This window comes from Otolemur garnettii, unplaced genomic scaffold (genome assembly GCF_000181295.1).
Source record: "Otolemur garnettii isolate 467f Iridium unplaced genomic scaffold, OtoGar3 scaffold00012, whole genome shotgun sequence".
Classification (NCBI taxonomy): Eukaryota; Metazoa; Chordata; class Mammalia; order Primates; family Galagidae; genus Otolemur; species Otolemur garnettii.
Window position 1 is genome coordinate 24573504 of NW_003852407.1, and position 16662 is coordinate 24590165.

A 16662-nucleotide genomic window follows, 5' to 3' on the forward strand; every position below is an offset into this window, starting at 1 on the left:
TACAGGTGGTGCATGTCTGGTCTATGGAAATTAGGTCAACTTAAGGAGATGGTCAATGTAGGGAGGTGGTCAGCTGTGGAGGTTTTATTGTATTTGCAACAAAACACTAATAGTCACCTTTTAAAAAGCACCTAAATATCTGGAAGAAAATCTCAGCAACCCAGTGGGAAATTTTTACAGCTATAAAGAATATTGTCCAGAAGAAAATATAGAAATTGCCAATAAGCATTTGAAAAGACATTCGATCTCTTTAGTGTCAAAGAAACAAAAACAAAACAAGACACTCCTTTTTATCCATTAGATTGGCAAAAATTAAAAAGATTGATAACATACAATGTTGGGGAGCAGACAGTGTGGTTGGGAGTGAAAATCACTGAACGTTTTTGGAGGGCAGTTCAGCAGTAGCTGTTAAAGGTTCAAATATGTATACGCTTTGATCTAGCAATTCTATATCTATTAATTTTTCTTCTAGAAATATTCACGTAACTATGTGGGGATATACAGCGTTAATGAGTCATGTTTATAATAGTGAAAATAGGACACGACTGAAAGACAAAGTTCAAAGATGGCTGATGGTTACGATATTATAGAGGATCCATCCCATAGTACAGTTTAGGGCTGTGACAGGTTCGTAGCTGTTGATGTATGATGGGGTGGGGACAAAAATCACCAACATTTTATTTTTTGAAAATATTAAGCTTCAGAACTCTATGTATAGTGTGTTCCCGATTATTTGAAAACTCATGTACGTGTGCGTATATACAGGCCTAGGAGAAGATCCAGAAGAGTAGGACAGAAGTTAACAAGGGATTTAGGGCCCTCTTGCCCTTTTCTCCATCCTCTCCTTCAGGATTTTGAACAGTGGGGCGGGGCGTGTGCCAAGGAGTATTAGCCAGATGGAAAAGAGTACAGAAGAGCCGCGTTGTGCACACACTTGTTTTATTTAATACATGAAAACAGCTGTATGCATTTGGCAGGGAAATGAGAACACAAGAGAGAGAAAAATCGCTGCAGCCAATGGGGGCCCCCTCCTCAGTCCTGGAGTGAGCCTGGGGAAGGTGCGGAGCCCACTGCTCCCCAGCCAAGGCCAGTTGCCAGGGCCCTCTCAGGAGCGTACCTCTCACCGCACCAGGCATGATCCCAGGGTCTGAAGACCGATGGCCCTGGCTTGGGCAACATCCAAGTCAGCAGCTTCATCAGTGAAGGTCTCCTCCAGCTCAGGAGGGGCTGTGTACTGAGAAGCTGTTTCCAATGTGCTGACTTCTTAAAGGGTTCTCAAGGGTCACTTTCCATGTGCTGCTTTTTCTTTGCATGCCAACTTTTGAATCTCTTCCCTGCGTTTTTCTTCATACTTCTTTATTAATTTGAGTGAGGACTGTATCCAGGGCTTTCAGATAATAGCTGAATTAGAGAACAACCCCACAGGCCCAGGGCTAAGGTAAGGTCTCTACCTCCAGCCTTAGTCTGAACTCAGACACAACCCAGAAACAATTGACTGGTCTAAACAGCAGCCCAGAGGCCACCTGGGGGTGTTGTAGGCCCACATCCCACACTAGGTGTAGGAGGGACAGAAAGTGAGGGAGAAAGTCAGGCCCCCCTAGAAAGCAGGGGGCTCACATAGAGCTGGGGAAAGGGCCACATCCCTGCTCAGACTCCAGCAGTGACAGTCACTTGTCCAACCTGGAGACACCAACATCAGATGTTGCCTAGTCAGCAAGAGGATCACTGAGCCTCAGGTTGCTGTGAGCTGTGATGCCACGGTTCTCTACCAAGGGCAACAAAGTAAGACTATGTCGCTAAAAAAGAAGAAAAAACAAGTTACTATTTTTTTGTTGTTGTTTATAATGAGCACACATCTGCATATTACTTAGGTAATAACATAAAACAATAAAATAAATTTCTGTAAAAAAAGAAGTCAAATTATCATAAGGGAAACAGCCATAGGATTTCATTGTAGTTTTTGCTAAGTTATATATAACCTGAACTTCATCTGGAAAAAAGACTTAGTGCAATACTGAAATCACCTTATTTCTAGGTGATTGCATTTCCAAATGCCCACTCAGAATCTCTGCCTAGAGAGTTCACTGGCTCCTTAACCTTAAGCTGGCCCCAAATGAGCTCAGCCTGCCCGTCTCCCCTCTCACCCCCACTGCCTGCACCACACACAAAACCTGCCTCTCTGCCTTTGTATCCTGTCTCTGCAAAACATGCCAGAATCCACCTACTTGCTCAGGGCAAGAACCTGGGAGTCCTTCTGGACTTTTTCCTCTTTTTCACCTCCCACATATCTGTCAGTGCGTCTGCCATTTTATCTCCTGGATGCCTCTGGAATCCAGCCACCGCGCTCATCCCACCTCCCTAGCTCAAGGCTCAGCAGTTTTTTGGACTACTCTGAGTGGCCTCAAATTGTTCTCCCCTCTCCCACCTTCACCCATCTTTGATGCACTTTCAGTATTGGAACCAGGAGATGTTTTCGTGGGTGTGTGACAGAGATAGGGTCTCACGCTATTGCCCAGACTAGAGTGCAGTGGTGTGATCACAGCTCACTGCAACCTCCATCTCCCAGAATCCAGCTGTCCTCTACTCTGCCTCCTGACCACCCTCACTACCACGCCCACCTGCTTTTTTTTTATAGAGATGAGTTCTCACTATATTACCGAGGCTGGTCTCAAACTCCTGGCCTCAAGTGATCCTCCTGCCTTGGCCTTCTAAAATGCTGAGATTATAGGTGTGAGCCACCATGCCCAACCAGGAAACACTTTTTAAATTAAACTTTTTATTTTGAGATCATTATAGATTAGATTTGCATACAGTTGTAAGAAATAATAGAGAGGTCCTGTGTTACCCATTTCCCCCCTGTAATATCTTGCATAATTATAGTGCAACTTCACTACCTGGATATTGGCATTGGTACAGGCAAGGTACAGAACAGCCCATCACCACCAGCATCCCCGTTCCTCTTCGACTGCCATACCCACCGACCCCTTTGCCTCCCCCATCTCCCATCCTAACCAAGTGACACTGTTCAAAAAGGATGACTTGCGCCTTCTTGAAACTCTCCAGACCCCTCCTGTTTTTCCTGGAGCAAAGCACTACATCCTTATCCGAGTCCACACAGCCCAGAACACTCTCTGGCCCCTGCTGGCCCCACCAACTACTGCCCTAGACACCTGCCCTACAGGACTTCTAGTTCCTCAGATGCCATCCTCTTACCCGCTCAGGACAGCCCCTCTGTACTTCTGTCAGTCTTTCCTCTGCTCTTCCCCAGTCTTTATTTAAATTCAGGGTTTATCCAATTGATCATGTCCCCTCAGCCAGCCTTCCCAGCCAGGTCTAGCTTAGGTTTGCCTGTGACCCTGATTCTCCGTGGTCACACACAGTACATTTGTTACCATCTGTCTCTGTTGTTTAGAGATATAACATATATACCATATACCCAGCTGTATAAGAGTCAGCACAGAGTTAACAGAGGCTTCAACTCATAGAGATTGTCTTTCTCACTCGAGAAGTCAGAGGCCGTGGCTGCTGGCAGAGGTATCAGTGATGTTAGCGAGGACCAGCACTCTGTCTTTTTGTTTTGCCATCCTTGGTGTTGACATTCTAGCCTCACACCTATCGTCTCCGGGTCCCAGGGTGACAGCCACAATTCCAGGCATCATGTCCTCATTCAAGGCAGGGAAAGGGGGCAAAGGGCTGTGAACTCAGAATACTCTGTCTTTGGCAGAGGGTCTTCTGGGGGCTTCAGGAAGACTTTCTCTTTGTTGTTCCTTGGCCATAACCAAGCCCCTCCAGGCTTCAAAGGGGGGGGCCAGGAAAGTGATTCTTCTTCTCCTTTACTGCCTCTGCAGAGGGAAAAATGGGCGAGACAGAGAGGTGGGGGAGAGCTGTTGGAGCTCAGCACCTGCCACACATTAAGCACGTAGATGCCTGTGGCCTGAGTGAATAAATGCGTGGATGGATCAACAGATGAGTGGCGCAAGTCTCACATTCAAACTAGACTGTGGTTCATACCAGTTAAACTAAAACCTGGTCGTACACTTTCTTGTATTTGGACTCTGGCTATTTTGGGTGTATACATATATTTTGACTTCTTTGCTGTATTGTAAGGTTCTGGCAGGCAGGGACATTTTTATGTTTTTCAAGAGGACATTATGTGCTGGGCACACAATTATTGCTTCATATTAATTAATTTAAATACAAAAGAAGGGGGTTCAAAAAAGCTTCAGGAGACCAGAAGCTAGGTACTCTAAGCATATGCTTTGGTTTAACCCCCAGCACATTAACCTAAACAGTAAGCATTATTTTTCCTCTTAGAGCATTCAGGTGAGATGCCGGGGAGGGCAAAACTTCTGCATGGAGTTCAGCGATGGCCGATGCCATACGACCGTCACTTGAGGACTCAGTCACTTCTGCCTAGGACTGGGACATGTGCTTCTAGAGCCCTCAGAGAACTGCTATTCATCAATTGAAATGCAGAACACACCCTTTAATTGGCCAAGGATTTAGCTGTAGCCCGGGCTTAGGGAGAAAAAAAAGGGCTTGTCAAATGAAACTCACATATCCCAGGGCCTCAAAACCCTTCCTGCAGAACCTCTGGGTGACAGCCCATAAATTACAGCACAGGGTGTTCTGAAACCTGGGAGGAGCAGAAGAGTGCACGGAAAGTGAGGTGGTCACCTGGCTCTGGTGGCCGAGGACGGTACTGCACCAGCAGGTTCAGTCAATGCAAATCCCAAACCCGTAGGAGCTTCAGGCTGCGTGTCCTCAGCTGGACTACAGGTGCTCTCTTCCTTCCCAGAGGTTTCCTCCTGACCTTCGGAAAGGGACACAGTTTTATGCATGTGGAAGGAATCTCTTTCAAGGATTTGCTAGGGAGAATATTTATTGATTACCTGCTTCTCTCTAGCCATTTAATGCTGGGTAAGAAAGTGCATGAAATCTTGAAATCACAGCCTCCTACGTCCCTTAAAATCTCATTCCACAAATGTGCTGTCCGAGCTAGATACCCACTTAACAATGTAGATAATTTCACATTTTAGAACACCATGTAAGTGGCAGCTGTTTTTTTGCCTTGGTTCCCCCTGAAAGCCACTGAAATCTGTCCTCTAGATACGTGATCACAGAACTTCTCTGTAGTGTTTAATTGTGGATTTTAAGTGTCCCTCTTCCCTTAGCTCTTCCCTCCCCCAATCACATTGATTTGTTCATTGTTGCTTTCCTCCCTGGATATGAACATACACATCCACGCACCAGGGCTGCAATTCATAGAAACACAGGAGTGTGCCGTGGAGAGCGCTGGTCCTTTTTTTTTTTTTTTTAATAGCAAACTATATATCTCTTTCTTTCTCTCTCTTTCTCTTTCTTTTTGCTTTTAAAATCTTTGGTAAGTGTCCCTTGCTGCTCATATCTTTTGTGATCTCTTTATATGAATGTCTACCAATCCTAACCAGAGATAAATTGGCTAGCAGGCAGCCCCCACTCACCTATATCTGGGAATGCTCAAAATGTATTCATTATTTTTAATAAAGTTTTAATTTATAAAAGATACTGTAGAAAATGTGAAAATATAGACAAACCAAAAAAAAACAAACAAAACTGAAGAGTATATTCTCACCACTCAGATTGCCAGTGGTAAAACTTTAGTAAGTGGTCTTCTAGTTCTTTTTCTGTGCTTAACTTGGACAATAATCTGTACTAGTCTATTTGACAAAAATTTCATATCCTCTAATACCAGAAGTGTATTCAGATTTCCCTGCTTGATCCCAAAGTATTCTTTATAGGTGGTTTTTCTAAGACAATATCTGGCCACATATTGAATTAGGGTATGTCATGTCAGCCTTTTACTATCTAGTATGATTCCATACTGACTTGCTGAAAAGACCAGGCCACTTGCCCCATAAAATGTTCCAGCATCTAAATTTATCTGGTTGTCTTGTCAAATGTAGTTTCATTCATTCGCCAACTGTGGTGATATGCACCTGTAATCCCAGCTACTTGGGAGGCTGAGGCAGGATGATCCCTTGAGCCCAGGAGTTTGAGGCTACAGTGAACTATGATTGCATCACTGTCCTCCAGCTGGGCAACAGAGTGAGACCCTGTCTCCAAAAGAAAAAAAGGAGATAATTCATTAATCTCTTCCCTGATTTCCTGTAAACCAGAAGTTGTATCTGAAGTCTTGATAGGTTTAAGTTAGGGAGACCACATCTCAAGTGATATCTATGCTTCGTATTACATCACATTAGCAAACATTATGGGGTTGAACCACCACTAATGCTGTTAAGACTGACAGTTCAGTCAGGGTGAGTTGTATATTCCTTAGGCTGCAACAAAAGTGTCACTGTCAAGCTCAGAGTTTCTCAGTCTTGGTACTATTAACATTTTGGGTCAAATGATGCTGGTGGCAGTGGGGGCTGTCCTGTGCAGTGTAGGGTTTTCAGCAGCCTGGCCTCTCCCCCCTATATGCGAGTAGCACCTCCTTGCAGTTGCAGCAACCAAGCTGTGGTAAAGTGCACCATGGAATACTGTTCAGCCATAAAAAGACGGTGACTTTACGTCTTTTGTGTTAACCTGGATGGAGTTGAAACACACTCTTAGTAAAGTATCACAACGATGGAAAAACAAATATCCAATGCACTCAATAGTAATATGAAGCCAGTGGACAATCGAATACATGCCCCCATAAGAGAAAAACTCAATGCAGTCCAAGTTGGGGTATGAGGGAGGAAGGCGAGGGGAGGGGACTGGTATGTCCCCACTTAATGGGCACGATGTAAGTGTGTATGTCACATGTTTTGGGTGCAGGACACAACTACAAAAGTGTCTCTACCTAACAGATGCAATATTATAACCTAGTTGTACCCTCACATTAACCTGAAATAAAGTTTAAAAAAAGAAGACTATCTCCAGACATTGCAATGTGCCCCCTAGTGTTAAAATCACTCCCACTTGAGAACCAGCAGTCCAGCTTAAGGAAGAAGGAAAAGGAGGATTGCGTGAGGAGGGTACTAGTTCATCTCATAGAAATTAGTGGAAGCGTCTCTCAGGGAAACACCCAGACTATTGTCATCTGCCCCAGCAAGGCCCAGGGCCCCTTCCCAGTCCTCGCTCCTACAGAGACACCATCTAACTGGCTCAACTTGGCTCCCATGCCTGCTTATTAGCCAATCAGTGTTGCCACACAGACGGGGCTTCTGCGCACTCACTCCTGTGGGCTGAACCCTTTACCAGAGGAGGCAGAGTGGTGAGCTGGGAGGCCCCCAAGGAGTTTCTTCTGCAGGACCCACTGAGGTGCCCTGCCCATGGTCTCAGATGCTGCCGCCAAGATTGTCTTTCCTGATCCAGAGACTGGTGCAGCCTGGTGCTTCTGCCTGTGCCCATTTCTTTCCTCCCAAGGGCATTCCCCCAGAGGCAGAGCAGCCAGGTCCTGCCCGGTAGCATCTTGGATCACCTCTCTGCCTCCCCCACACTATACCCCTTACATCAGGTCTCTCCTTCAGCACAGGGTCCGTATGACTTGCTAGGCCCATGTGTTGCATCTGAATGCAGATGGACCCACATTCAGTCCTGCCATGGGCCCCCTGACGTCACCTGTGTGTACTTCAGTCTTCTTATGTGAGATCTGTAGGATGGGTGTGGAGCCAGTGGCAGGACAGAGAAGGGACAATTTTCTGCTTCTTTCATTTCCTTTAATGGCCATCAGAATAAATCTTAGGCTGAATGTCCTTGCTCCAGGAAAACAAGTGTACTTGGGAGAAGCTAGAAGCCAGTGTCCCTGGACGGGGAGGGGACCTCCTGACAAGAAGTAGCAAATAGCAGGCGGGGAAAAGGATGAGGTGGGCCAATCTCTCCAGGCTTTAAAGAAAAGAAAGAATGCCAGCTCAAGGAAACATTTTGAGCATGGACAATTAAGAGTTTTAGAGGCCTCAAACACTGAAAAAACTATGGTGGTCATCCAACCTCCCCACAAAAATAAGGGAAAAAAAATCTTTAAAATCAAAGTAAATCCTGCAGAAATCTGTCTTTTTCTTTTTTCTTTTCTTTCTTTTTTTTTTTTTTTTTTTTTTGAGGCAGTCTCACTTTGTCATCCTCAGTAGAGTGGGTGGCATCATAGCTCATAGCAATCTCCAACTCTTGGGCTCAAGGGATTCTCTTGCCTCAGCCTCCATAGTAGCTGGGACTACAGGTGCCCACCACAACACCTGGCTATTTGTTTGTTTGTTTTAGCAGCCCGGGCCAGGTTTGAACCCACCAGCCCCAGTGCATGTGGCCAGCACCCTAACCACTGAGCTACAGGCGCCCAGCCAAATCTGTTTTTTCTTAAGATGACTATTACATGGATGCTCTTGGAAAGATAAATATAAAATCCTCTTGTTTCCTCCCATTTTCTTACGGCTTTGCGGGTAGTACCTTTGATACACAGGCCCCCTGGCTAGTGGGGACTGTGCACTGCTGGAGAATCCTGAGAGCAGGGTCCCACTGTCCTGAGCCTGGGTATGAGAAGAGCTGCCAGGCTGTCAGGGGCAATGGAGGGATCCCCCAGAGGAGCACTCCTCAGCGGGTTGAAGTTGAGTTGCCCTTTCGGTGTACGCAACTGTCAGCTACAGGCAGTCCCCAGGTTACGAACAAGGCAGGTTCTGTAGGTGTGTTCTTACCTTGAATTTGTGTGTAAGTTGGAACAGGTACATTTGCCTATTACCTGGAATAGCCTCTGTTCATAAGTGCGAGTCATACGTCAGTTGGATGTTTGTAACATGGGGACTTGCTGTAATACTCTGCTTTTTTAAGTGCAAGTTATACATAAACCAGATGTTTGTAACTCGGGGACTGCCTGTGCTCTGTTAACCCTCAGGTACATTAGGAGGTAAATAAGCCTTTGACTTGTTTTGTGGACTAGTAGCTGTGAATGTAAGCTGAGTACTGGCCCCCAAGACCCAATCCCCATGACGTGTGGATATGTTGCCAGTATTATTGGCAAAAGGACTTTGCACATGTGATTAAGTTAAGGGTCTTGAGATGCGGAGACTATCCCGGGTAATCCAAGTGGGCCCTATGTAATCACAGGGTCCTTAGAAGAGGGAGGCAGGAGAGAAGGAGTTAGAGAAGCAGATGTGTGGAAGGAAGTGATGTGATTGCTGGCCACGGCCGAAGAATTCCAACAGCTTCTGGAAGGTAAAAGCCAAGGAAATGGATGTGTCTCTGGAGGCTCCAGAGGGAAAGCATCCTTGCCAGCACTGGATTTCATGCCAGTGAGCTCCATTTCAGACCTCTGACTTCAAGAACTCTATGAGAATAAATCTGTGTTGTTTTAAGCCACCAAATTTGTAGTAATTTCTTACAACAGCAATAGAAAACTGATACGCTATATATATCATTTTCTTCCCTCTAGGGAAAATATTTAATCAAAGAAATGAATTTTGAAGGTCTGAGTGCGATGACTCATGCTTGTAATCCTAGCATTTGGGAGGCCAAGGTGGGAGGATCACTTGAGCTCAGAAGTTCGAGACTAGTCTGAGCAAAGTGAGACCCCGTCTCTACTAAAAATAGACAAATTAGCCAACTGGTGCCCGTGGTCCCAGCTACCCAGGAAGCTAAGGCAGGAAGATTGCTTGAACCCAGGAGTATGAGATTGCTGTGAGCTGAGTTGACACCATGCCACTCTAGGCCAGGTGACAGAGTAAGACACTGTCTAAAAAGAAAAGAAAATGCAAGAAGTTTTGAAAGTGTTGGGGCAGCACCTGTAGCTCAAAGGAGTAGGGCGCTGGCCCCATATGCTGGAGGTGGCAGGTTCAAACCCAGCCCCAGCCAAAAAACTGCAAAAAAAAAAAAGAAATCAAAGTGTTTGCAGTTTAGAGTCTACCCATATTTACCTTCTTAGTTCACATACCTGTCTTCAGGGTCTTAGGCAAGCTCTTCTTTTAAATGAGATCTTGATTTTTCTATCTCAAAAAAATCATTGTAATTCTCAAAAAAAATTTTTTTAAACATGTATTCTAGGATTTTTAAATTATTTAAACATGGTAGTAGGTCTATAACCAGTTCCCTTTAACTGGATATAAGGCTAAGCCAGCAATATGGATGACACTTACTTAATCAGAGAAGATAGAATGGATGGGGTAGGGTGGGGAGGGGGGACAGTGACAGCATCTGGCACATTCTTCAGTGGCTTTGCTGAAAGCTCAGCACTCACAAGGATGAACAGTGGGTGCTCTGGACTCCTTTCCTTCAGAACTAGTGCCAGCCTGCTGCTCCCCTATAAACGCCTTCCTTTTGCCCTCAAGCACCTGGAAAACAAGAGCCCCCATCATCAGGAGTTTGTACAAGCCAAAGAAGGGACATTGTCAGAGCAGAACCAAGGCCTCAGGAAAGATTTCAGAAGATTGAGAAAGGATCTGAAGGACATACACACGCAGCCAGGGAACTGGCAGGTTAATAAACTTTGAAAAATATGGGATTTAGATGGTAAAATGAAATGATCCTGCTTAAGGAAGGAACAGGGTTTCTAAAGGAAGCCACTGCTAGCCTGACTGCTTTGCTTGGAGTTTCCTGATGAGCGAGACTGGAAGCAGGTATTAGGAAGTCTAGAAAGACAGTCATAAAGGGGCCTGCCAAGAAAATGAATGGCCAGCGTGAGCCTAACCGAGCAGAAAATGGTAACACAACGAGAAGGACCTTTCCTGTTCTGGGGCCAGCCAATGCTTAGAGGCGAGTCAGCATGGTGAGCCCTGGCTGGGGAAGCACACGTGTGCTCAGCTATCCTCTGTCGCCTCCCCCAGTCCAGACAGTGGCTGTATTCTAGAAGCCAGATGGAGCAACATGGGAGAGGAAGAAATGGAGCAGGATGGCCAGGAGAGATTGAAGGAACACCTGGCAGCTTAAAGCCGTGTAAGGCCATCCCCAAGACGTGTCCCCGGTGCAGGATGGCCTTCAGGGGCACCCTTCAGAGCCACTTAAGAACCGCAGCAGGATCCTTTAGATCCTAAAGTCTAAAAAGGGCCAGTGAAATTTCCCTCACTTTCAAAGAGCAGATAATGATGAATTCCAGTAACATTGTACTGGGAGGCTGTCTCTCCTCCCATGGCCACACTTCAGAGTGGATTATTAAATGCAGGGTGTTCAGAGGACAAGAAGGTGGCGAGGACTCAGAGTCAGCACAGGGGGGCTTCTAACCCCAGGTCCTGTTAGCCTCATTCCTTTGGGTTATAACAGACAACATGATAGATCAGGGCTTTGTCAGGGACATAAACCCAGAGAATATGAGGGCCAGAAGCAATTTCAATGTAGTTATCTCCCCTCATTTTACAGAAGAGGAAGCTGAAGTCCTAAACGGTTAAGGACAATCCCTGGGCAGTGCAGAGCCTTGGGACCCTTCCAGAACTGCAGTATTCCCCTCGGAGTCCCCCGCAAATACAGTAATCTCCCCATTACCCAGCACCCCTGTGGATTGGTAGAGTCCAAATAAATGTTGTTTACAGTTGCTTGAGAGTTACTATTAAAAAAAGGCCTAATTAATTCTATACCCTATACCATAAACTTGATATTAACATTGAAACACGCTAATTAAAAGTAAATTAAGATAAGTAAAGGCAAACTTATTGTAGCACAGTTGCATTGTATTATAAAACAGCTTTGTGAATACAGTGTACAATTCTAGTTAAATAGCAATAATACACTTTTCAACTTCACTACATAATTTTTAACTTCAAGTAACACACATAACCCTTAAAACTACCACACCTGGGAGCTGCTGGAGTGATGCACAGAGCGTTGACTGACTGACAGCATGGAGCACCCAGTTTAAACTCTGATTTTTTTAGGGGTGAGGGTAGGTGGTATTCGTGCCGGTTGCTTGAGTTGGATAAAGGGGAGTTGGCACGGTATTTCAACAAGACACCTAGCAAGTGCCACTATCATGCTGGATGGTCTTAGAATTACAGGTTTTATAACTGCTTGAATAACCAAACTTGAGAGTCTTAATTCTTTACCTGATCATCAGCCTGAACAAAGGGGCCGGGCCTAGCCAAGTCTTCTCAGGACTGTAAGAAGAGATTCACATACAGGAAACAGACGTCCAGTTTGACACAGAAACGAGAGGCAGAACCCGAACCCTGAATGAGAGGAGCCAGGCTTTCCCAAAAAGGTGGAACAAATTCAGAACCTATGATGTGAAAGTTAAAGGGAGACACACAATAAATGATTTAAAAATTTTTTCACAAATGCTGAATGAGGAAGACCTAGTTCCCTCAGAGGGTGGTAGTTCCCACCTGTAATCCTAGTACTGTGGGAGGCTGACGGGGAATGACCCTGGAGCTCAGGAGTTGGAGACCAGCCTGAGCAGGAGGAATAAGACCCTGTCTCTACTAAAAACAGAAGGATCAGCTGGGCGTTGTGGTGCATGCCTGCAGTCCCAGCTACTTGGAAGGCTGAGGCAAGAGGATCACTTGAGCCCAGGAGTTTGAGGTTGCCGTGAGCTGTGATGACATCACTGCTCTCCAGCCTGGGCAACAGAGCATGATCCTGCCTCAAAAAAGAAAAAGGAAAGAAAACACCTAGGTCATGGCCTCTCTTGTGAAAGCAGTGTAGGGATTAACTATATGCAAAACATCAATTAGAAGGTCGAGGGACTGCTAAGAAAGACAACACAGCTGCACTGCGTGGTGGGCAGAATAGTGCCGCTGCAGAGATGTCGGTGTCCTAATTCTTGGGAGCGATGAGTGTGTCACCTTAGTGACAGAAGGGACTTTGCAGATGTGATGAAATTAAGGCTCTTGCCATGGTGAGATGATCCTGGATTTTCTGAATGTGCTCAATGTGATCACAAGACTCCTTATAAATAAGGTGCAAAGTGAGAGGTGTGTGGCAACAGAAGCTGATGCAGAAATGACCCAAGGCCAGGAGCCAAGGACCCTGGGCAGCCTCTGAAAGCTGGACAAGGCCATTTAATAAAAGGATTCTCCCCTAGAGCCTTTAGAAAAAAAAAACAAAAAACACAGCCTTGGTAACCCATTTTAGACTTTGAGCTATGTCCCGTGACAAGAACTACAAGAGAATAAATTTGTGTAGTTTTAAGCCACTAAATTTGTGATTGTCACAGAAGCGAGAAGAAACTAATACAGGCTGCATGAAAAGTGGTTGGCCTCTGGCCCAACGAAGGTGGCACAAGGCACTCCTGAGATCATGTCCCCAGTGTTGGGTTTGGTTCTGGTCGGGGTTGTGGGAAGGAAGCACGTAGGCAAAGTCAAGTACACACTGGATGTTGAAAAACGCCTCAGGATCTTAACAAATGAGAAAGAGTTGAAAAGATTGGGTCTTTTCAACTTTAAATATTGTTAAGATGTAACAGTTGTCCTCAAATGTTTGAAGGGTTAACATGTCAGCAAGAGATTAAAATCACTGTGACCCCAGAGGGCAGACTTAGAATAGGTGGGTATTACAGGGAAATTCAGGTCTTTGTAATGATACTATTACAAGAGGGTTGCCAGCAAAGTGTATTCTGAACTTTCTTAGGTAGTAAGCTTCCCATCACTGGGGGCATTCAATCAGAGACTGAGTGATGTTGGGAAGGAGTCCTCCCCAGGGTCAAGGTTAGTGAAGAAGACTACTTTAAACACCTGTACTCTAGGATCTAAAGACTTGATGGCTGCAGAAAGACAAGGCATCTTTTCAGCAGAGTCCAGATCCTTCCTTGTGCTAAAATTTGTAATTAAATCTCACAGGAAAATAAAAAGCAGTAGCAGAATTTCTTGCTTCTATTGCTTGTGTAACTCTCAATGCCGTTGTTAAATCTCCCTGAGAGCTGTCATATTGATAAGTAAAGTATTTAGGTCAGTGTCTCACAGCTGGGGTAATGCAGGGAGGACAAAGCCCGGTGCTGGAGATCCCAGGAGACACCTGCAGAGTGTCCCCACTCCTGCCCCTGAGGCTGGGCTGGGGGCCCCAGTTCTGCCCTGTCTTAAGTATGGCCACACCTAAGCCTAGTTCTCAATTCCTTCCAGCAAAACAGGATCTCCTGTGGGGCAGAAGGCTAAGCGGGTAGGAACATGTACAAGGAAGATTATCAAAGGAGTGGGGACCCAAGGCTCCTGTGATGCGGGGGTTGCCAGGAGAAGGACAGATAAAGAGGCAGCCCCTCCTGCTGGGGTGGGCGTCAACCCCAGCATCTGCCACTGGGCCCCAGGTTCCAACATGGAAAGTAGGCTGCTGAGCCAGCGGCCCCCAAGTACTCTCCTCTGTCCTTACTGTTTTCTCTGGAAGCTTGGAATAATACTGCTACTTCTGTGGCTGCTTGATTTGCAATCGAAAGAGCTCAGTGCAAAATGAAAATAGTTCCCCCCTGGTCATCCTGCTGCTCACACTCCATCCCCTGGGGACACCAGGGGCCTCTCTGAGGCACTGAGGCTCTCCTGCCAGCCATGGCCCAGGGGAGGAAGGCAGAAATGTCTGTGTCAGTTGATTAAAACGCGTTCAGTCAACATGTCTGGACAAGTATCCACTTATCTCACACCCAGAAATGATTGTGACCATAGCTACGTTTAGACATAATATTGACCCACGTGTTAGCATTGTCCCCAGGGTGCCGCCTCCCCCTCATCTGCCTTTGTCTTCCCACTCAGTGGCTTATGAGTGTGTTTGAATACTTGCTTGTTAGATTTCTGCTTTGGTTCGATAGATTTTTTTTTATAAGGCTAAAAAAACAGGCCTACAGACTGGGGACTGACTGTACTTTCCGAAATGGACTAGTTTCCTCTTTTGCCCCTGTATCTTCCAGAAATCCAGCTTAACATTGTTTCTCTGACTTTATGATGACCACACCAACAGGTAGCAGGGGGAGGATGGGGCGTTAGCCTTCCAAATCTGCACCAGCCTCCCCAGACCATCATAGATCCGTACCCCAATTCAACGGAAAGCTGCTGCTTGTCCTCCAGGTGCCCAGTGCTCACCGTCTACAGCCACTTCCACCATCTTGCTGCCCCATACCCTCCTGCAGCTAGTTCTGAAGCTGCCACCGGAGGGGACCAGGACTGTGGGCTTCTGGACAAAGGTGCATGTTGACACACTAATGCCTCACCTTAATCAAGTTCTGTGTTCCACCTCAAAGGATAGAAATGGGATTCTCACCAACACAAATCCAACTTGACCTACCCAGACTCATTTTTCTACTAAAAGAGACAAGATTGGGGTGAATCCTTTTCACATCTCGATTTTCGCATCTGCAAAATGGGATAATAATGGTTCCTAATTCACTGGCAGTGATGAGGGTTATGAGACTTACTCATATAAAGCCCCTAAATACCCTCTGTTCCCTTTGCCATCACTAATGAATGAATGCAAATCGAGTCTTCCCAAACATGTAAGTGAGCAGTGCATGCCCAGATCTGATTACTGAAAAAACAGAATTGAAAAAAGCACCCTCTTAAATGTGGCCATGTTCGGTACTTTATATTTTGCTCTGTGAAATATCTTTTTTTTTTTTTAGGACTACACTTTGTTATATGAAGAGGCAAAATATTTTCAGCTTCAGCCCATGTTGTTGGAGATGGAAAGATGGAAACAGGACAGAGAAACTGGTCGCTTTTCCAGGCCTTGTGAGTGCCTCGTGGTGCGTGTGGCCCCAGATCTTGGAGAAAGGATCACACTCAGCGGTGACAAATCCTTGATAGAGGAAGTGTTTCCAGAGATTGGCGACGTGATGTGTAACTCAGTCAATGCCGGCTGGAATCACGACTCAACGCACGTCATCAGGTTTCCACTAAATGGCTACTGTCACCTCAACTCAGTCCAGGTAGTGTTGCCATACACCATGTGGCATCAAATGTCACTCTTACGCTGTTACTTAACCTTGGCTTCACGTGCTAACACCCATACTGGGCAGGTGATTTATAACCCCCTATAGCATTCATTCAGTCATTCTGCAAATCTTTCCTGAACACTTGCAGTTGTGCCAGGTGCTGGGATGAATGCCAGAGACACGGAGAACGAGACAACTGGACACAGTGGCTTGTGCCTATAATCTCAGCCACCAGGAGGCTGAGGCAGGAGGATTGCCTGAGCCCAGGAGTCTGAGGCCAGCCTGGGCAATGTAGTGAGACTACCCCCTCCTCCCTGAGACAAGAACAAAAAAGAACAAGACAGTTCTGTGTTCATAAAACTTGCATTATGGGAGTGGGGTGGGAGTAAAGAACCCACATAAATACATTGCCCATGGCTGGGCATGGTGGCTCACACCTATAATCCTAGCACTTTGGGAGGCCAAGATGGGAGGATTAGATCACTTAAGGTCAGGAGTTCAAGACCAGCCTGAACAAGAGCAAGACTCCATCTATACACAAAATAGAAAATTAGCTAGACGTGGTGGCAGGCTTCTGTAGTCGCTACTCGGGAAGCTGAGGCAGGAAGATTGCTTGAGCCCAAGTGTTTGAGGTTATTAAGAGCTATGATCATGCCACTGCACTCCAGCCTAGGTGACAGAGCAAGACTCAGAATCAGAAAAATAAATATATGTCTCTGTGTGTGCTTGGCCTAAAGACTGTTAGGAAAGCCAGCATGTGGCTTTAAGAAGTGAATCAGTGAGAGAGTGCCGGGACACAAGCCAACAGAGACCAAGGACAGGTCATGAAGAGCCTCGTAGGGCTCTAGGATTATTTGTTTTTTTTTTTTTTAGACAGA

General features: G+C 45.8%; 1 protein-coding gene across 5 annotated transcripts in view; it reads left to right on the forward strand.

Moving 5' to 3' along the window:
* KCTD1 (potassium channel tetramerization domain containing 1) overlaps positions 1-16662 on the forward strand; it is a 192636-nt gene that overhangs the window by 170875 nt on the left and 5099 nt on the right. For all 5 annotated transcript variants that reach the window (XM_023510260.1, XM_012802024.1, XM_012802025.1 and 2 more), the window contains exon 4: positions 15473-15778. In XM_023510260.1, the coding sequence (XP_023366028.1) occupies positions 15473-15778 (306 nt within the window). The remainder of the gene's footprint in view (positions 1-15472; positions 15779-16662) is intronic.